We start from the raw sequence: 22,587 nt of genomic DNA, 5'->3' as shown, positions 1-22,587 counted from the left end.
CGTCTATACCGCCTGCCTCTTGTCCCTCTTCTCGAGCTTCCCCCTCGGCCGCGTTCGCGCACCTCTGAAGATTTGAATCTCCTCTCCTTGCCTCCTCCTCCCCTCTTTGCACAGGCGGTTGCGGCTACCGGTTGCGAGCAGCAAATTTCTTCCGGCCTGTTTGTTGCCCCCTCTTAACGATTACGAGACCAGACACTTTGGTGGTCGCTTAGAACGATATCTCTCGCGAGATTAGAGAACCGAGGGTCGCGCGAGACCCCAGCAAGAAAATCTTTTTCCCTCTCTCCCTCCAGACAGATAAGAGACTGTGCATGAAAATGAAATTGTAAGATAACGCGGGCAATGATAAGTCTTCAAGAATCAAGTTTTATCCTTTTGAATTTTTTACGATCATTTTGTGTCCTTCTACGTGTAATATATATATATATATATTCTTTCTATTAGCATTGAGTTAAGAGGGGAGTAAAATTGGACGAATGACAGGCCTTACACGAAGCGATGCAGAGATTGAAATTTCTCTGCGCGTGAATTCTCGAGCGGGAGGAGAGCACGTTTGACACGTTTCCCTTAAGGTGAACAGCTACCGTCCGTTGCCTGTGCAGACAGATTCGGCGTTCCTAGCCTAATTACAGGGCCGAGTAGCCGGGAGCACCTGCGTCTTCTCCCGTTTCGTTTTCATACCTTCGTGGCCTACACCCGTGACTCTCTAACGCGAGAAACGGAGCCACGTAAGACGATCTCCCCCTCACTTTCACGACAGTCCAGACGAGTCGAATTTCTCTCGATGATGCATTTTAAACCGCTTCGAGGCTTTTGTCTAAGAATCCTCGATTGAACGCTTCGACGAACGGACGATCGATTCTCGGTTAAAACTTAAACTTCTTCTGTACTTTGAAGTTGAGAAATTGAATAAATAGCACAAGTTTATAGTGAAGAACGATCAAAGTTCGATAATTTATATTTAAAAAACTTGAAATGGGTATTGAAAAAATCGTCGCATCTCTTGAATCGTTTCGCGTCGAGATATTCATTCCAACCTGTCCGAAATACCATAGGAATGCAGCTATGCCGTGACTCCATTTCTGCGTTGCGTGCCGCATCGAACGTTTCTATCCCGATAACGCTCCTTTTCAAACTCTCAAAGAAAAAGAAGAAGAAGAAGGAGAAGAAGAAGGAGAAGAAGAAGAAGGAGAAGAAGAAACGATCCTTCTTCAATTTCAACAATTCTATGGCGGTTTCGATCGATTTATTTACCCCGAATTTCTCATGATAAACTCAAGATCGATATTTTCCATTCTATTTGGATAAAATTAAAAGCGAGATGCATGAGAGACAACAATCGTGCCACACGGCGTGTGACAGAACTTTAAAGGATGAAATTACACGGATCAAGGATCTCGAACGATTGGGTTGCGGCGTGATCGATGAATCAATCAGCGTCAAACGAACTGGTCAGAGGAAGCCAGAACGAAGACGAGGATTCCCATCGCGAATAAAATTTTATCGCAGATACGTGACCGAACCAGTTACGAGAAGTCTATGCACGTGCATTCGTTCTCAAGGAAATGGAGACGAGATATGTGTCGCTTTACTCGAGTTTCATGATCATTATACCGTTTTTCTCCTTCCTGTACATATCTCAGAATCTTCCTCCATGCCGCGTTAAACTCGTTTTGATAACGCGCGATATTTTCATGTTGCAAATGATAATTATGAGGGATAAAAACAATCGTTCATGATCGTATTAGATTCTTGAAAAATTTGAGGATGCATGTCCTTGATCTGAATTGAATATCTAAACGTAAATTTTATGTTAAAACGCGCTACTCCGTTTAAATAGAATTTAATCTTAACAGCAAGAACAAAAGCTGTTAAGATTCCTCGTACGAAAAAGGATTATAAAAAACGCGAAAATACTTTCAATTGGTCAAATGTGTTATTTTAAAAAATTGAATTAATGTAAAAATATTAGTTGACGCTTTATTTCATTAAAAATAATATTTATTAAATAATGACTGATATTTAATTTATTTCTATTTCATATTTCATATTTTAATATGAAGAACTTATTGTATTGCAAAATGTTATATTAATATAATGTATATAGGGAATATAAACTAATAATAATTTAGTTTAATTAACCTATGCATAATATATACAGTAGAATTCTATTTATATTAATCTATGTAATATTCAGATTATTTTTATACTCTAATATCCTCATCACTTTTAATTTTAATTATATCCATATCAGAGAAAATCATGAAACATTATCTTCAAAATATATAATAATATATCTGAAATATAAATCAGATCAGAGATATAAATCTGAAAATAATTTGAAATAATTTGAACAAATAAAGTAAATATCTAATGCTTAATAAATTAATTGCTTAATTATATTGTATCTTTGATAATTACAATACAATATGATATAATTATATTGTATCAAAGATTCAAATATAAAGATATAGATACAAATCATGAAGACATATTGACATTTATATTGTTACAAAAAGTTTATATCAAAGAAAGTCATGAAAGATTACCTCCAAAATATATAATAATATATCAAATATAAATTTGAAAATAATTTGAAATAATTTGAACAAATAAAGTAAGTGTCTAATATTGTTTAATTATCTTATAGTATTTGTATTAGTATCTTTGATACTAATACAAAGATACAGATACAATCATAAAGATATATAAAATATAAAGACACTTACATTATCTTACAAAATGTTCATATAAATGGAGAAACATGTCATATAATAGAATAATTCAGATAACAGAAGATTAGTTAGAGCTCAAATAACTAGATATTTTTTTTCATATAAATAAAATTCTACTGTATAATGTGATATAAAATAAAAAAATAATGTATTTCCTTTCATCTATCTATATATATTTCCTATGATAAAGAAAAATTCTTACCTTGATACGATGAACTCGAAAGCGTCGTAGAGGTTAGAAAAATTGCAACGCAAATACACGAACTGCGTAGTATCGAAATTTTGGCGAACATGATTCTTGAATTGATGATTCTTTAATTTCAGGAAAATCACGTGATATCTGTTTGCACTAAACATAAATTAAAATAAAATTTTTAGTAATGATAAAAATCGAAGATGATATTCGCACGAATATTTTTCGATCATATAGCGCAATAAATATAGAAATATATTATTTTATACTTTGTCTTACCTTTCAGAGTAGATAATTACAGGAAATAGAGAACTTGTTTCGCACAGAAAACTTTATTATTATCGTATTATTCACAAATTTCACTAAGGCTTGTCAATTCCAACTTATTACGCACAACGAGCAATTAACGACATGACACCGCGCATGACGGGTCACGTGATACTTTTCGAGCGGGAGTTCTGCGTTGTAATTAGCGCGCGAAGATGTATCGAATTTAAATTACAAATATAATAATCAATCGAATTTAAATTAATGAATATAGTAACATAAGATTCATTTATAATAGAAAATATATTCGATATGTTTATAATTCAATATTGTTTTAGACGAGTAAAATAATATTGTAAATTAAACGTGTATTTATAAATTAAATACACGAAAAATACGATAGTTTATACTAATTTCCAATTTTAAACAATTATTACATTTCACGATCTTTGACAGTAAGTTCAATTAGTAGCATAATTCCTCTAAGTTTCCCGAAGTAATTTCGAGCTGTACGGCAATGTTAAAATGGTCACGTCGTGTTTCTAGTATTCCATTTAATTTTGGCGCACTGCAACAATGTTACAAACCACAACTATAGCTTCAAACCAACATAAAGGACACACACATATTCAGAGTTGCAATCCGCCCCATACATCGCAAATTCGCATTCTTTAGAGGCGTTGCAACATTGTTGGAATACATCCTCGAGTTTTGTTTTATTGTCGTTTATTAAAAAATTTCAAAATAATTTTACAGCATCCTTTGCACGTCCCTTTAAAAATTTTCAGAGCAATATTATTACGCAACCTTTTCAAATCTTCATTACGCTGTCGAGATTTACCAATTTTGAAAATTAATCTCGTTCCACCAATATAACAAAAACTACGCAGTCCAATTATGGTCGGTAACGATAGATAATAGTTTCTTCTTTAATTTCAATAACAAATTTTTCCTGCTGGCCAATTAATATTCCCTTCGACGCATTTTTTTTTTTTAATATTCCACTTCAATCAGCTTGAGGTCGCCTGTGGTTAATAAAACTAAACAACTTACTTCTTTTTTAAATTAAACTTCCAACCAATTTTCTGAAATTTTTACCAAAAGAATACTAGTTAAAAATCATTGCACTCTTTGCCTTCCAAACTATACTCTAATTTAGAAAGTTTTTAGACCAAGTGAACCGCCTTCGCTCCTGTCCAAACTTTCCACTTCACCTCAACGATTCAACGCGTTGTTGATCTTCCTCAAGCATTTCGCTGCCCGATTTCCTCATTCTGTGTACTTCGCTAACCAAGATACACGCACGCGTTTACATTGTGTCCCCGAGAACCGTTTATTATTTAAGTCGGTATATTGAACGCGGTCACTGGTTGTCGATCGCACTGACCAATCCGTTTACGATCAATTTTGACCGACTGTGCATTTTCATTAGAAGCACATTTCGGAAACTGTAGACGATTTAATAAGAATAATTATGCCGAAAATCATAGACAAAGTTGAAAATGAAAATCGGGGAAAAGTGTCTAATAAGTATCGTGTCGCGTTAAAAAGATTTAAATAAAAGAGATTCAAAATTTATCGTTAATTTAACTTTATAAAACAATTAATATTCCAACCAAATTCCTCGTCAACCGGCATGGCGGATGCATTTTCTTGTTTTTTTTTTTTTTTGAAAATTTCAAACCAAGTTGCCAAGAACAAAATGACCGTTTTATTCAAGCCGTGGTTAAGAACCACGAAATGACCCTCTTTTCGGCCATGAGCCAACAAGTTCATTAGTCTTCTTTCAGCGATTCCCGACGCTACTTTCTCGCTCGATGAGCACAGTCGTACAACTTATTAAGTCACTCTCGAAATCTTATAAAACGCGCTCGTAGATTCTTTATCCTAACCCTGCTTTCTTCTTCTTCTTCCTCTTCTTCTTCTTCTTCTTCTTCTTTTTCATTCCGCCATGCTGGATTAAAGAGAATCTCCCCTTAAAATTCGAACGTGAATCCGTGCAATTTTGCAAACGCGCTGGGAAAATTCGCGGAATACGATATCAAGCGGATGAATTTTTCATATTAATCCTTCGAGTTTAATACCGCGTTTAATCTACATCACGAATTCATCAATTTCACTTAACATTTCAACTTTTTTATAGTCCGTACATTGCATATATATATATATATACTGTAACAGAAAAGCCATTACTGGTACATATTATGGCTACGCCGTTCTTCCAATTCGTTTCCTTCGTTTACACGATTACTCCTTTTTACAGAGGAAAAATTTACGGGAGTAAGGGAGGGAGTAAAAAAGTTATGGAATATTAAATTACACAAGAGTTAACGGGGAGAGGAGGGGGGGAAGAGGAAGAGGAACAATTTTTCCGTCGAGTGCACGAGTTCGTTATAAAATTCTATCGTTCGATCCATTGAAAGCAGCGGGGGAGAAAGAGCGGGGGAGAATTGGACACATTGTTTCTTTAATTAACTCGGCGCAGCGTAGTATCGAAGCTGCATTTACAAGTTTCCGCTCGATGGGGAAGACACGTGCTACGTTTATTAGCCCCCCTTCCTCCCTCCTCCCCGTCAATGGTCTTTGACCCATGGGGGCGGTGTCGTCCCGTACGGCTACATACCGTACGCGAAACGCTGCGTCCACCGCAGTGGGAAACGGCGTTCTACAGCTCGTCGTTTCTTGCCCCCACGCCGACGTGGAGAACGATATACGTCGATCCTCCAGGAAACTCGATACGAGCAGTATCTCAAGAAGACGTACGACCGATCGGAACTGGACTCGAAGACCGGTCCCTCGGGCCCTTGCATCTTTGCGCGCTCTTCTGCGTACAATTATTCCGCCTTTCCTTTCATCTCACTCTTCATCCTTGTGCTCCTCGTGTTCGATATCCTCTAATAATGCCAAGAGGACAGTACAATCGGTAATTATACCAAGGTATACAAGCAAAATTGCCGACAGTTTCTCTTCTTGATTAAACCCAATAAAATGTCACTCGTCGCGTCGCTCGCATACACGGAGACAATCAATACACTTCTCTCGATCGTGTTCCGAAATGAGAGGGAAAAGGAATACCGATATCAAGAGACTGCAGAGAGAGAGAGAGAGAGAGAGAGCGGAGGCGACGGAGGCAACGAGGCGGAAAGACTTGCAGACTAATTAAACAAAATTCCTCCTCTTCGACGTAGAAAAGAACAATTTGACACTGATGGGAGTAACAAAGAATTTTGTAATTAGCAATTAAACGCGGAGCAAGCCGTGAACAAAGGAGTCGATCATGCGGCGGAGATCTTTCTTTTTTTTTTCTTTTTCCAACGAATATTATGCGTTTAATAAACATCCCCCTTTCGAAGCAAAATTCGCTTCCGCCAAAACTCGCCGTGGGACAATTTTTACAACGCAATCTTGGAATCTTGAAATCGTCGCAAAAATTCTCTTCGACGCGATAATAACTCCTCTCTCTCTCTCTCTCTACTATCGCGGTTAAAATTTTTCGTCTGCCCCCCTCCCCTCGTTGAGAACGGGGGAAGAATATCCGATAAATCCGTCCACCGGATGTACTTGCCGACGTCTCCGATGTCAAAGCTTTCGAGTGGAGTACGCTCGTCGTCGCAGAGAGGGTTAAACCTGGCGTGTGTGCCCGCGTGTACGTGAACCGGCGGCGCGCGCGAATCGAAAGAGGATGGACAGATGTAGCGGGGGAGAAAAAGGTGAGAAAAAGGAACGGAGAGCGGAGAAGAGATCGCGTACGTATCGGGAGAGACGGGCGGTGGGGGTTGGAAAGAGAGCCCGGCCGCCCTCTTTCCTTCAGATGTGTGCACGAGCGTGTACGTGTACGTGCAACACATCGTGGCAGCGCGAGGACCGGGAATCAACGTTGACGAGACGGGGCGCGTACACGCCCACCGACTCAGACGATCTCATTTAATGAAGTATACCTCGCAATTATGTCGTTCGTGATAGCCGTAGATGTGCATTAGACGTCTCTTTCTTCCTGCTTCCCCGTCGCTCGTCGTGTCGGACCAGGAGGGCACGGGAACCGCGTTTCAACCGCGTTTCCCTCCTCTTCTCGACTGTCTGCGCAACAAGAGTATCCCCTCGCGAGAGAGCAACCAACACGAACGTACAGTATCTGAATTAATCAAGATATATACGTATACATGTATATATGTATATGTATATATATATATATATATATATATATATATATGCACGTAGGGACGATTTTTTTTTACGCCGGTTTGTTCGGCGTACGATCGTCCTTTTGTTCCAGTCCGGTCTGGGAAATTTATGAGAGCCGTCCTCCTTCCGTGCCCAACCTTCCTCCCTTCCTTCCTCTGACGCACCCTTTTTGTCCCTGGAAATTAATCCGTAATGCCGTTAGCCAACGCGAAAACTCGCTTCTCCTCCTCCTTCTCCTCCTCTGATACACGCCTCCCAAGAATTTTAATAACCTTTAACCGGATGGATGCTGCTTAATTACCGATTTAAAGAGGCCATCCGACGGGATTGTGACCGACTTTAAAGCAACGAATCGTTCGAGCTTGTATAATATTTTTCCTACGTTAAATTTTCATCGCTTCGCTTTGTTAAAAATTCGAGTACAAGGAGAGATTTGGAAATCGAATACCGAATGCGATAATGAAAAACGAAAAGGAATATCGCGTTTCTTTTCCTCTCTCTCTCTCTCTCTCTCCTTTCTTTCCTTTCTCTTTTTTTTTTATTCTAGATTCAAGTCCTCGATATCGTGTTTCAATTAAAAATCGTTATTGCGACTGAAAAAAAATCTGGAGGAGCGAGGGATTTAAAAAAAAAAAACACATTGTGTCTCCTGGGATGACGATATTTCTCGAAAATAGGGAGGAACAAATCGGGGGGGAGGGGACGTGGCTCATAGGCTCGGGATCAACGGAGTTTGCATGCAAAGCATATTTCGCGTGAAATCGCGTCGACTGCCATGTCCGTTGCACGATTCCTGTCAAAGGTGGGCCAATTACACCGTTGAAACAATGGCGGGGGAGTGTCAGAATTTCGCGATTTCGAAAATTAACCGCCGTTCGTTTTGATGCGAATAAAAATGCAGCAACCATTCAACGAACGGCGGACGGTAGTTTCAGTTCAAACTGTTGGCCGGTCACAATTTCATTTAACGATTATTCTCCGGCTGTATCATACATATTAGCTTATCCTAGATTTATATACATAGAACAATTTACAAACTCACTTTTCTTTTTTTTTTCCCCCCCCCAACATACTTTTATGATAAACCCCCTCCCCAATGTTCGCGTGAAAACAAGCCGAATCGCCGTCAAAAAACGAATCGCGTTAATTTCCAGCAGAGAGATAAAAACAATACAGGGAGGGGGGGAAAAAAAGGAAAAAAAAAACGAAAAAGAACAAAGAGGAGGAGAGCGTGCGCGAAAAAAGGGGAGGGAGAAAAAAATCAGAGATACAAAGAGAGAAAGGGGTGAGCGAAGGGAGGGAAGAGATAGAGAGCAGTAGTAGAGCGAAAAGAGTGGAAGAAAAAAAAAGTGGTCGGCGACGACAACGGCATTCCACGAAATGTCATTTCCATCGCGTCGGTCATCGATCAAGCGACGCGCAGCGAGTACGGTAACTGATATCGACAGGGTTGGACGACGGTGCCGACGTCCGCGATGAGTGACGTCTCGCGGCCGGTGTCCATCCTCTGTCCAAAAATTTTTTCTCTCCTTCCCTCCTCGGGAACGCGACGGTAACGATTTTTCGTTTCTCTCCGGCACCTCGTGTACCTGGCGTCCGCGTTCCTCCTCGTCCCTCCCTCTCTCTCTCTCTCTCTCTCTGTCATCAGTCCGTTGGGGCCGTTTACACGCGACCGCTCGTGTTACCTGTCATGTAACGCGAATCGAATTCGATGTCGTGAAACGCAGGCTACGGTGATTATTAGCGAAGTGGGAGCCGTGTAAAGGTTGTATCCTTTTGCCGCGGCTCCTTCCTTCTTTCAAACGCAATGATGATGTTGCTCGGCTTTGTTTCAGCTTAATCCCCGATCGGCGGTATTATCGCGCGAATAGACGCGAAGGGAAAATAGAGGGTGTAAGGAGCGAAATAAATAACGAGATAAGAAATGATGGGCAGGCAGTTAATCTTTACGATAAAGGGAGTCGAGTGGAAAAGGAAGTTCTTTCTTCGATGAAGCAGCCGATTCCTCGCGTAAATTGGTAATCGTGGAACGTGCGAAAAGATGAGGAAGGAAGCGGGAACGGGGAGATATTCGATATTCGGGGTACGTCGAAATGGTATTTCGTCGCGATCGTTCTCGTATCGGCCGATAATTTCGTATCCACGAGTAATTGGATCGGCGATTCGTACAATGAAAATATTATGAATGGGAGATGTATGAAACGTGATCGTTAAATAAGCCAGATAAGAGGTGTCTCGTATTACTCCATCCGCTATCTTAGATGACGTCATCGTGAAAACTACGCGATAGGACGTATAATACGGTTTCTTGTTTCCGAGCGCTGCATCTGCCTCCAGCCCTGTTAAACGATCCGACCGGCATGCCAAGCAACAATACCGGCCAGAGAAGACGATAGCCTCGAACGATCGTCGCGCGCTTATTGCCCCTTCCTCTCCCGATCACCGCCGATCCTTTCTCTCTCGTTCAGCCAGAGCTGTCTCTCGCTCGAGTAGTAAATTATGCCCACGTGCTTTCCTAAGCGCGAAATTACGCCCGGATTGCGTTATCCATTATGGCCGAGGAGGGCGGGGGGGAAGAAGAGATCCGCGCAGCAGATTCGCCAACACTTCATAAATACCAATTCCATTATTCACGGGATGTAATTACGGATCACGTTTAATCGTTTAATCCTTACGACGTGTATACTCGAGCGCTCGTAGCGCGAGCCGATCGGACTTTTAAAATATATTTTCCGTAAGCGTCGGCTAATTAAGGCTGACCAGCGATACACCTATACCACTGGCCAAGTAGGAATTCGATTCCTACGACAAAGGCATTCCGATCGGGTCTCGAATGATAATTAGATCGGGACGCACCCTCGTGGGAGCGACGTTGGAGACACGCGTCCTGTTTCGTTCTTGCTAGCGATTTATCTGTCCAGGAAAATCTAGAGAGAGAGGGAGAGAGAGAACTCGAAGAAATTTATGTATGTGTAATTAAATATTCGTACGTCTTTCCTCCCTCCTTCCCCCCTTATCTCTCTCTAATTTACTATTCATCCTACGATATATCGATTCGAACATTTAATACATTTAATTTTTGTTTGGAGGAAAAGCGAATGGAAATGAGAATAACGATCGTATATAATTACCGTAAACTACGCCGTTTCGGCCGCCGTAATCCTCTCGCATAAAATGCAAGCTTTAATTGCATTACTCTGCTCAATAATCTCGAAGCATCCAAAAAAAAGAGAGGAAAAGGGGCGATTCCAGATACAAGAGCGCGAGAGAAATAACTCTTCTCGAAAATCGAAATTCGATTCGACGGTGGAAAATTTGGACCTCGTCGGCGAGAGATAATCGATCGTGTGCGAGTCGTGGAAGAGAAGGGAGGCACAAAAGGATAATTGCCGACACCGTCCTCCAAACCCGGTTGACGCTCTTTTCTATCTGCTCCTTATAATTTATTCGGTCGCCATAAATCAGTGGAGCGCGACAAGGCCGCGACGTGCAACAGGCCGACCATGTAAATGCCGATGCACCGAGCGTATCCGCACGCGTGTACATGCACGCGCGCATACACACACACGGCCAGCAGCAGATCCCTTACTTCGGTGAATTGATAATGTAATTAGAGCGGCGAAAAAGGATTAGCTCGAATTAGAAATTCCGCGACACTCGTTCGACTTCGTTCGAAGTAGAGAGGACGAGAAGTTCGAAGGAGAGAGAGAGAGAGAAGCATTCTACGGCGAGTCGTGGGAGAGAGAAGCACAGGACGAAGAAACGAGCGGAAGGGACACGGGAGAGCGAGCGAGAGGAAACGAAGGAAGAACGTAACCAAGGCAAGTCTCCACGGAGGACTTTGATTTATGCGTCCCGGGAGCGGTTCACGGAGAGTGCAGCAACTGTGTGCTGCTCGCCGAGCCCAAAGATGCATGGCCAACCGGACGAGAAGTGCACCGACGCCGAACTCGCGTCTCTATAATGTTGCCCTCGATCGATACCCGTGAAAACGAAAACGCTCCTCCGCCCCCCCTCCTCTCTTTCTCGTTGACAAGCTTTTCCATGCTCTTTGATACCGAGGCGAAACAGTTTTCTTCCTCCTCCACAGCCCCAGAGATTTTAATCCGATGGGAAAATAATTACAGAGTGCGTCACGGTTTACTTCTTAACACGGTTACGCAGGTTTCTTCGCCCGTTTAGATAGCGCTTTAATTTTTCACGGTGTGACGCGTTGATTTCCCTTATATTACTAAGATCGGAAGGAAGCGATCGTGAGAGGATAAGAGATGGATTTTAAATCCCACGGTGGGAAAGCACGGTTTTCCACGTTGGCTTCCAGTAAATTTTTAACCGTGGGGACTGCGCTCTGACCCCTCTTTGTTTCGAATTCATAGTTTCAGCCGCGTGAATATTAAAGCGTGAAAAGAATCTCTCTCTCTCTCTATATATATATATATATATACAATTCCCCGTTCTTCTCGTTCCCTCCTCGTGTCATTTCACTTTCTCGTACGCAACACTCGTAGTCCCGATGAGCCGGACACAGGTGAAAAAAAAGGGTGGTCGCCTCGTCCGGGATCGTCTGGTTGGAAATCGTTGTTGGAGAGAGCATTTGGGGTCGAGAGGGTGGCGCGGCGAGCGTTCCCCAGCCAGGGAATTGTGTCCGTGGACAACAATGGCCGCACAGTGTTTCAACAAGGCATCACCCACGGCGAGTATATATGCCGTGGTAAAGGTTTCGAGGCCTAAGACCGCATCGGGCTGACGACATCCCGCTGTTAGGTCGGCCCTTTCAAGTTGGCCGCCTCGGCAGCGGGAGGCACGGCTTGCCGGACCTCCGATATATTATTACCCCAAGTCATTAATGGTAAACTGCAATTCTCCTCTTTTCCCTCCACGCGCCGTCCACGGAATGTCCGGTGAGAAAGGAAGGCGCGGTTCTCTCTCTCTCTCTCTCTCTGATACACGGTTGCGTCTCGTGTCTCGCAACCGGCCGGGACGGATCTGGAATTAATCGAGAAATATCGAATGCTTTATTGGCGATACGTCCTGCCTGCTAGTGTGATGGAGTGGTACAGGTAATTAATTATCCTCCCTCGGGGAAACACTAATACCTTGGATACTTTGGATTTCTTGTTTCTCGTCTACGTGTTGGGTCTCGCCTTTTCTCTCTCTCTTTCTCTCTCGATCGTTTCACTCCAGGTTCAAAAGTTCACCTTATCTCTCAAGAATCTAAAAGGCGTAAAGCTATCCGCTTATAATTATCAATTTTAATTTTTCGAATCGCGCGGAATTATTTATTTCGTCCGGGCAAAGCAGCGAAGACGATCCCTAATTGAAAGATCGGATGAGGCGAGGATAAAGGAAAAGGCGGTCGGATCGAAAGTGGGGAATGTTCGACTCTCGAAATAATTTTTGGATTGTGGATTCGCGCGAACGAACGTACAGTGGATGGATATCTCCTCCGTTCGAGATCGCCGCACCGCGTAAATCCCGAGAACGATCGAACGACTCGAAACACAGATACTCGGGCAAGGCTCCCTTGAAACTTTGTCCCGGAGGGAAGGAGCTGTCGGTATTCAAGCGCTTCCACCCCATCGTTCACGGGTACACGCGCGCTTATGCGCGCGCCAGTCGATACACGGAACCGCGCCTTCGACTACACGCAGGGACGTGTGCACGTAGACGAGAGGGAGGGGGAGGGGGCAAGGGGTTCCTAGCCAAGTTTGAAGCCCGTTGCGCCTCAGAATCCGTACTTAGAATCCCTGGGCAGAGTTCAGGCTGCGCATTGACCGCACGAAATCCTGCGGCGTTCTCACCTTCCCCCGGTGTCTGTCGCGAGACGAGATGACAAGAGACCGACTCCCGCTTCAAAGAACTTCAATGGGACTGCGATGGAAATCCGCCGCAATCTCCGCTTGATTAGACCTTTCTCTCTTCGAACGTTGTAGCGTTCGATCGAGATTAATTTTCACAATAATGCTTAATAATCGAAAGCGCCTCGAGACGAGTCGTACGCCAACTTTGAATTATTGCGAGCTCTTGTTGCAGGTAGAGAAAAGAAAAAATTAATCTTCCAAATTCTGACCCTTTTGATGAGATGCTTTCGGAGACTTTAGAGATTTTAACGATCGAGAGGAGTGATTAAAAAGATACCATCTCCATCCAGCGATATCGGATGGATAAATTTTCGAGAAGAACGTTACTTCATCTCCACTCACAGTCATTTCTCTCCTCCTACGAATTGTCGCGTGTCTTCAATCCGTTCGCAAGCGAGGCGGTAAGCGCTCGGTGTTCAGCAATCTCGTTGGAATATTTTTCTCCGAGCGATAGCGTCGTTCACACCTTCTCGAATCTCGGCAGCGTCGTCGTCATTTTCGCTAGACGCGGTGGGACGTTGCAGCGAGACGGCAGCAGAGAGAGAGAGAGTGCACTCGTTAAAAACTTTTCACGGTATTCATTCGAAATGCACTCCGTCAAAGTGCGATGCGAGAGGGTCAAACGCGAGAACTCTGGCAAAAAGAAGGCGGATTTTCCTGTCGTTTCTCTCTCTCTCTCTCTCTCTGGCACGTCGAAACGACGAGCTAGATTATTGCGCGCGCCATCTCCGCGTGTCGTCATTATCCTTCGGGTGCGCGCGTTTCCGCTCGATGGAAATTTTTCTCCCTAAGACAACGAAATCGCGAAAGTTTTCCCAACAGAGGGACACATTCGCGACACATTCAATCTCGCTTCTTCTCTCGAGAATCGTAATAATTTTCCATCCCTTTTTTCACCTGCGCGCATTTAAGCGACGAGTGAGCAAAGCTCGTTGTCGCCGGCTTCACAATGAACGGTACAGATCGCGTTTCACTCGATGAAAACCAACAGTCATCCAAGTTTTCGAGAGATCGCAATTAATTATCGCGATACTTTAATGCTTTCAACTAAAAAAAGAAGACGAACATCATCCCTCCTTTCTCCCCCGTATTGTTTCGCATTTGCCCTCTAACCTAAGGAGGGGATGTTATCACACCTCTTGTAGACACACACTCCTCTCGTAACATATTCAAAAAGGCAACGACACCTCGAACGCACACCTTTAACCCATACCGCTAAAAACACGCGAATGCATCTCGCCCCTGCATTAAATTCGGAAGCCTGAAAAACTGGAACCCCTCCGGTGCAACGCAACGACGAACAAAAGCGAAAGAGGAAAAGAAAGAAAAAAGAAAAAGGGTGAAACGCGGACGAAAAGAAGAAAAAAAGGGACGAAAGTGACCGGTCCTCCGTGATAAAAGGGGGAGGAATGCCGGCGTTCGAACGGAGGAGGAAGCTGGTGTTCCTTCGCGTCAGCTTGAACGCGGCCTTTTTTTCATCGCGCTCACGCTTAGAAGCGCAGCTGCGAGTGACGGCGCGGGAGAACGAGCGACATGTGGCCGCGGTTAGGACACACGCTCGTTTCACGGAAGCCAAGGTTATTCCGTTCGTAGTAGCAAAGTAGTTGTTACGTTCTGTGACACGGATACGCACGATACGACGACGGACGGCTGGTTTCTGCTTCGAGCCCTGCTCGTCGAAACCACAATGATACAGGCGTGTATCGATTAGCTGCCGCTTATGGTGTTATCGAGACAGGCTTAATTAACCGGCGGACAAACCGTGGGTCGGCACGAACACCCAGGGAAGGAAACCGGTGAGAAATTACTCGGATCCTATAAAATCTACTATTTTCTCCCGCCCTTCCCTCCCTTCGCCCCACGGCTCGAGGAATCCATTGTAGCGTGACCGGCGATTTTGTTCTCGTTTAAAACGAATTCCTTCGGATCTTTTACGGTAATGGAAAGCCTCGAGATACCGTAAAATCGGCGTTTCTTCGCGCCGCTCGAAACGCCCTGCGTTTTTACGCCTCCTTTCTTCCTAATGTATACTACACCCGTACCTCTACAGAAGCGTGCAACGTTACACTCTTTGTCGAATCGACGTTGATAGGCTCACGTTTACCTTATTAAAGGTAAACTTGTTTGTTTCTTTTTTGTCGTCGTTCGTATCGATGGCTCGGACCTAGGAAGAAAAACGACCGGGCTAAAAACTGTATTAATCGTAATAAGCCGATATCGATATCGTATCAGTTATCGCGCCTTCTTTTTTCCCCCTTATATTTATAACGCTCAAGAAAGAATTTTTTTCGATTCGCCGATTATTCGGAACACGAACGGGAAAAAGAAACGGGTCGGCGTTGGAGAAGGTTCTAACAGCGGTTTAAAATGGCATTGTGGCGCGTCCGTATGGAACTAATGAACTCACGACGGGGCTTTCACGGGACAGAGTTATTACACCCCTTCTTCTCGACTATAGTAGACCAGTCTCTATTCCTCTCGTTTCTCGCTATCTCTCTCGATTCCTTCTCTCTCGGGATACTTCTCGCCACCTTCTTCCTTCTTCCAGACACAACCGCCCGCATTCTCCTCGTCACCTTAACTCGGGGTTAAGGCTAACCGGTATTATGGCAGATCTATCATTCCTCCGTCCAAATAAGCTCGAACCTAGTTTCACGACTGTTAGTTTTCTTACCAACCCCTTGTTCATCTCGCTCCTACATCTTCCATACGATTTCTCGAATCGCAATTGTCGATCCTCGACACAAATAACGAAACATCGAGAACATTAGGTAGACGGAATATATCGATGATCTCCGAGTTTAAAATAATTCCAAATAATTCCAAGAAAGACGTCCCCGTCCCCACAATAGTTAAACCATTTTCGCGGCTATTAAACCAAAATAATCACGAGGTGGATAATCCTCGTGTGTTGATCACGAGACGACCAAGGACAGGAGTGAAAGGAAGAGGGGAGAGTGACTTTTCTTCCAAGAAAATCGCGCCTAAATTCGCTAATTCGCTTTCAAAGGAAATCCGGCATTTTCCGGGGGATAAATCCATAGTGGATGGGGTTTGGGGATCGACAAAGACCGAGCTGGAGCCGGCTATCTCCATCTTCCGTCGTTCGAACACTACGGTCCCTCTCTCTCTCTCTCTCTTTCTCTCAATGATGTCTCATTGTTTGCGTCCCCTGTATATACGCACGTCTATACACCACGGTGTCCTTTATCTTAATTCCATTACACTTGGAAACGCGACACGGGGCTGCACAACAAGCGCGTGTCGGTAATGCACCCTTCTGCCCGGCAACAACCACCACCGGCCCAAACCGCCCCAACCGACTCGTCACTGTAATTTCGTGCAAAGCTACTTTGACGTGTCCTTGACTCTCTCGCCGCTTGCAAATCTCAAATCCCCTTCCCGCCTCCCTGCCCCCTGGACTCCTTATTCACTCGCTCGTAATTCAACCCCTTCCCTCCTCCCGTCTGGCTGGAACTATCGAACCAAAGGCCCTCGGTGTTATTCCTTTGCAGTTTTGCGACTCGTGACTCCGCGCTATTTTATTCCTTTTCTCATTGTTCTCACGAATCGCGGCGACTCTAATTAGACCACTCGTTGCGTTTTCGAGTGACTAAATGAAACATTGCTAAGGCTTCGGAACGATCAAGTTTCCCTTCCTTCTTGTCCTCGCCGAACGGAACACTTTTTTAAATTGTATCTTTTTCGAACGATTATTCATTTGACAACTTTCGTTCCTTTCAAGAGAATTCGTACCGTTGAAAAATGGAATGGAATGTTTAATTGTTTCGATCGTTTTCGAAGGTAGTTGAAACGTTTTATATATATATATCTCGGCTACTCGGTAATTTAGTAATTTTCTGCCATTTCTGTTACAGATAGGTACGACACCGCGTACGCCTGCGAGGGGAAAACATTGTGGATCGAGTGCGGCGAGGGAAAGCTGATCCATCTTATCAGAGCGAATTACGGAAGGTTCTCGATAACGATATGCAACGAGCACGGGAACACCGACTGGAGCGTCAATTGTATGTCGCCCAAATCCTTCCGGGTGCTCAACAGCGAGTAAGTATTCCGATCATCGACGTCCTTGCATCCTATCATACACACATACACGCACACATACAATCAGCTTGTCCCTTGATCCTTCATCCCTGTTCCACGAATCGCGTCGAGGAATCACGATGATGATGGTATCGAAACTCGAACGAGAATATTTGATATTTTATCGAAAGCGAGGAAGAAGAAGAAGAAGAAGGAGAAGAAGCAAAGGAGGAAATGTAGGAGAAAAGAAGGAAGGGGAGGAAGGGAATTGGAAAAATGGACAGCGTTCCTTCCCCCTGCCAGATATTCTCTATCGTTAATGAGTCTGGACTAGCACCAATTAAAGGAGACGTTCGATCCGATCGAAGCGTAGATCGCGCTTGTCACTTTGGTCCCCGGGTTATCGAGCGATCCGACTTTCCACATGGATCGGTATCTACACGGCCAAGCTTTTACGAGGCATACGCTCCATTCGAGAGATATCCAGCATGACACCTGAGATTCTAACTCGTTCGGATAACGAGAAACGCTTCCTGAACGAGTTCCGTGTGCGCGTGTATGCGTCCGTGTCCGTATATCGATCATAGTCTTTCGATGACCTTGGACAGAGGGAGGAGAGGGGCCGATCTATACGATCTATCACGAACGAATCTCGATCCGATCGCGCGGATCTTCGCCCTGGCAACCAGTTACCCGCGCGATTGAACGGTTTGATCGGTCGCCGCCAGTGAAAAATTATTAAACCGTGGAGAAATGCGGAAATTCGATTCTCGATTTCAGATATATATATATATATATATATATATATATATACTTGGAAATGTATGGTGGCCTTTTGCTCGAACCGCGGAATCGTCTCCTCGAGATTAATCGTTCAAATATTCACGCGGATCTTTCTTTCATTTTCGTTGTCCAATTTTGTTGAAAGTTTCCATCGTGCGATGTACCACCTTTCTCGAATGAAATATTTCAGTCAACAACGCGTTTCGAGTAACGCGAAAGGGGGATGAAACGAAAATTTTGACGCTTCGTTCTGCTTATAGGGATAACGAGGAAATAATAACAGAGAATAAGAAAGATCACGATCACGAACGTTTTTCTTTTTACAATATCTCTATTAGATTGTACAAATCCCTTATTTTTCGAGATCGAGGGAATAATTTCGAAAGATGATACCACCACAGAATCAGCTTCCTCGACGCCGTCCCCTCTCCTTATCCCCCATCCTCTTCGCCCTCCCCGACCGCCCCGGAAATAGAGCAAAGAGAAATGGAGTCGAGATCGCGAGGAAATAAATGGTGAAAGGGGTAAAGGATGGGATGGGAAAGAGGATATGTCCAGGGAGGGAGGAAGGAAAATGAGGAAGGAGTGGACGGCTTCATATGGTCCGGCGAACTGGCCAATTGCTCGACCATTGAAGAGCGTATTTCGCGGCGGATCAGAGCGGTAGGAAGAATCGCAAACTCAGCGGTCGCTTCTCTATCCCGGTCCCTCGCGAACATCCCCTCTATTTTCCTTCGTTCTTCGTGTCTTTGCGATCTCCAAAGTCTCAGACTCGCACACATACATTCATACCAAAATATACACTCGTAATAATAAAAAATATATATATATACATACACGTACACGCGAAATGCAAGCGTTTCGCGCGCCGCATTTCCGCTTGTCACAAGATCCACGTTCCACAAGATTCCGTATTTTTGACAAAATCCAACCTGCCCTGCGGATTCCTGTTTCTATTCTATCGTTGTTCTATTTTTTGTTTTTTTTTATTATTATTATTTCTTTTCTTCTCTCGAATTGAAGATCGTCAAATTGTTTAAACAAAAAAAAAAAAACAAAAGCAAAGCGGAATTTGTCGCATCCGTTGGTCTATAGATCGATTCGATTCGAAAATTTGAAAGAGAATTGTTGAGGGGGAGAGAAAATTGAGAAGAGAGAGAGAGAGAGACAAGGACAAAGAGGATACGGTGACGCGAAATTTCATTGATTCGGGATTCATCACGCGTTTCATTATGATTAATCGTGGCGGATATTAGTTTTAACGAAACGAAACGAGAAGAAAAAAACGATGTGTGGTTCAACAAGCAACGATATAACACAACGTCAGCCGGTACTGTGAATAATTGGGAAAGATAATCGCGATGACGAATCGAAATCGTATCCATTATCTTTCCATCGTCGCTTTGGAAGCTCGTGACCGGCTTCTCGGGAGTAAAGAAAACGGATGGACGAAGAGAAAAAAATGCGAATGCGAGGAAGAATGCGGGAAGCGCAAAAGCGTCGCGTAACCGCGTAAGAAGACGCGAGAGACACGCGTGTTAATATCGAAACGCGCCATCGTCCGAAGGAGTTGAAGTAAGTAGAGTTTTTCAGAAAAAAGAAAACGCGTTTCAAAGATGGCCGCGGCCGCCTCTCCTCGCGTGGAGACGGTCTAAGGACCTCCTCTCGTCGTCGAGGAGTAATAACTTCCGGATTAACTTTAAGTGGAGAAGTTCCACCGCGTTGCCTATACCGTGTAAACTCGTGCACGTACACGTACATGTCGCGATTCAACATATATACACGACGACTCTCTATGCGTTTCGCAAGAGGAGACAGCAGAATTTGACGTCAATTTAACTCATTTCGCGGAATCGATCGAGAAGATCAACCCAGCTTTGCCCGCTGATCGTAATCACCGTTCCTCCGTACTTGCTCGTCTTCCTCTCTCTCTTTCTCTCTCTCGAGTCTCTAGAGTCGTCTATATAAATTCCTTTTTTTGCTTCCCTCTTCGAGGATCGATCTAGACCGCGGCGACTTTTCTCCCTTCCCTTTGTGCCGTGTCTCAAAAATAACTTTCGTGCAATTTTGTGCAACGATTTATACATTAGTCGCTGCATTTATCGATATTCGGATGGATATATTCGGCGAACGATGTACCAACGAAGATGATTTTCCATTTTCCAAAAATAAGCATATCCGTGTATATCGAAATGTTTAATTCCAACCGAGATTGGATATTTCCAATTCTTGATCGTTCATCGCGTTTCATTTTCTCAAGTCAAAAATGAGGATCGAAGGATTTCGATCCTTTTTTTCATCGACGCATCATCGGTTATCGAAATAAATTGTTATCTCAGTAATCATTTCTCAATTCCGACTTTCGATGAGTTTTAACATTGTTTAATAAAAATCTGGTACATCGTTCACACGAGTATTTTAAGTTAAGAACTCGAGAATCAACGGCGCGAGTCATTCGATTCGAAGAATTTATTTATTTATTTATTTACGAGTAATTTATACATTTTTCATACCGCTCCGTTTTCTTTTTTCTTTTTCTCTCCCTTTTCTTTCTTTTCTTTTCTCTTTCGATCCTTTCGTACTTCCGTTGCAATAATCGACCCGTTGTTTAACCCGTTATTCTCTCCCTTAACATCAGATCGTAGTTGGCGCAAGGTGCATCGATTTTCATAAAAATTCACACGCATGCACATACCTCTCGCTTGAAACATTTACCGCTATGTATTCCGGGTCTACCTTTCACTGTGTTTCGCTTCGAAAGATCCTTTGTTAATGCGATCCCCGTGAATAACGAGACTTTGTTTCCGTCATTAACGCGTTGGCTGGTATCGTGAATAAGAGCTTTGTAAGCCTTCGGTTTACGTTTCAAAAAATTCTTCCTTCCTTCCTTCCTTCCTTCCTTCCTTCCATCCGCTCGATTGATTTTTCTCCCAATTTAAATTTAAATCCAGTTTAAATTTAAATCCCGCACACGAATATACACGCTCGAAACAAAGATAAGAGAAATCGAAGATACCAGTCGACGCGTTTCTCCAACCATTAACCATCTCAGAAGTGGTCCTTTCTCAGAAGTGAGAAAGCAAAATGGAGCAAGCGTATCCCGAAATCCAAGATACTTTACAAAGTAGCGCGCGTAATTTTTACTCCTCCTCCGTCTTCTCTCTTTTCTCGCAAATTACGCTCTCTCGACGCATCTCCAAGATTAATCCAAGGTGTAGTTGGCATTGTTGGCGACGCGATCTCTCTTTCTCGTGCTGACCAACTTTCCTTCCCCTCCAATTTTCCTCCCTTTATTACAATTCACGCAAGAATCTGTTAACGCAGTAGCAAGATGGAAGAGTCGGGTGGAGATAAAGGAGCAAAGAAATTTCTCGCAATTTAGGCAATGGGCGGAGTAAACGGAGTCGAAAAATCCCCCTCATCGGGGGATTCGTCTAATCCAAGCGGCATGTTGAGGAACATTGATCGCGGATTAACGTCGATGGGTTTACGGACAAAGCCGGAAACCGGCGTCGAAACGACGGATTGACGGTTGTACAGGTCGGTTTCAGAGATTTATCAAGGGGGTTGGGCGGCCACGTACGAGATTACGATTTAAGTGAAACCAGGAAGGGGGCGGGGTTCGCTTCGCTGGGAACGATTAATGAAATTGAACGGCCCGGTTTCCGCAGCGAGAGCTCGAGTCTAACGGAATTAATGACGCGCGCCGCGCGTAACCGTGGAAATGTTCATTACACCCGTTGAGAAATGACGCGGTTCGTTTCCCGGATTTTCTTCAATTTCTTCAATCTGCCACGCCGGGATTAGGGGATAGATCCTCGGGGAGGGGAAAAATGACCAATCCGCGGAATTTCCAGCGCGGAAATTAGCGAAAATTAGTTTCGAGCGTCGAATTAACGCCGTGAGATCGAGATTGAGTGCGATCGCTGTTCCTGCTCTTTTTTTTTTCTTTTCTTTTTGAATCGAGTGATTCGTTACTACAATCCTCTTACGTGGTCGGTTAATTATTCTCGAAATTAGAGAAAATTAGAGCTAACGCGTTATGATCGAGGAAGAGAAATCACGAGTGATTCGTTGCTCCAATCTTTTTCAAAATTAAGGCAACATTAATTTCGAGCGTCGAATTAAATATTTTGAGATTAAGAGTGCTTCTTACGTTGCTGGCTTCCCTCTTACGATTCGTAGTAGATTAAACTTTCGCAATCGATTGTTAACTATCCTCTTTTTTTCTTGCTTTTTCTAATGCATTGGTATACGGTAATGCTTGACAATTGAAAGATATATTGCTACCTTTAAATCTATCATTTGAAATTTTCATTAGTCAAATATTAGGGTAACGATATAATTCGTAATAAACATTCGAATATTTCAAACATACCTCGAAATATACCTTGCGTTCTTGATTTTCCTTTCATTGGCGATTATTAATTTAATATTTACGTGACAAAGATTCCATTCTTTCAAATTTTTCAACGCGTGGTACACGTGGTTCTGTAATGCAATAGAAAACGAAAGTTTCAAA

General features: G+C 43.4%; 1 protein-coding gene and 1 long non-coding RNA gene across 24 annotated transcripts in view; one reads left to right on the top strand and one right to left on the bottom strand.

Annotated features, from left to right (window-relative positions):
* LOC108002419 (latrophilin Cirl) overlaps positions 1-22,587 on the top strand; it is a 361,012-nt gene that overhangs the window by 302,256 nt on the left and 36,169 nt on the right. For 14 of the 15 annotated variants that reach the window (XM_062075120.1, XM_062074878.1, XM_062075257.1 and 11 more), the window contains one exon: positions 17,117-17,303. In XM_062075120.1, the coding sequence (XP_061931104.1) occupies positions 17,117-17,303 (187 nt within the window). Of the gene's footprint in view, positions 1-17,116; positions 17,304-22,587 lie in introns of those variants that run through there. The other variant, XM_062075318.1, reaches the window with a different exon arrangement.
* The window catches only part of LOC108002423 (uncharacterized), a 163,559-nt gene that overhangs the window by 131,719 nt on the left and 9,253 nt on the right, over positions 1-22,587 (bottom strand). For all 9 annotated transcript variants that reach the window (XR_009830546.1, XR_009830578.1, XR_009830580.1 and 6 more), the window contains 3 exons: positions 22,444-22,556; positions 3,208-7,552; positions 2,938-3,084 (listed from right to left, as the gene is read on the bottom strand). This is a non-coding gene — a long non-coding RNA (uncharacterized LOC108002423). The remainder of the gene's footprint in view (positions 1-2,937; positions 3,085-3,207; positions 7,553-22,443; positions 22,557-22,587) is intronic.

Source organism: Apis cerana, linkage group LG1, assembly GCF_029169275.1.
Source record: "Apis cerana isolate GH-2021 linkage group LG1, AcerK_1.0, whole genome shotgun sequence".
Lineage (NCBI taxonomy): Eukaryota > Metazoa > Arthropoda > Insecta > Hymenoptera > Apidae > Apis > Apis cerana.
The sequence above is the reverse complement of the archived record's forward strand: the minus strand, read 5'-3'. Positions and strand labels throughout refer to the sequence as shown.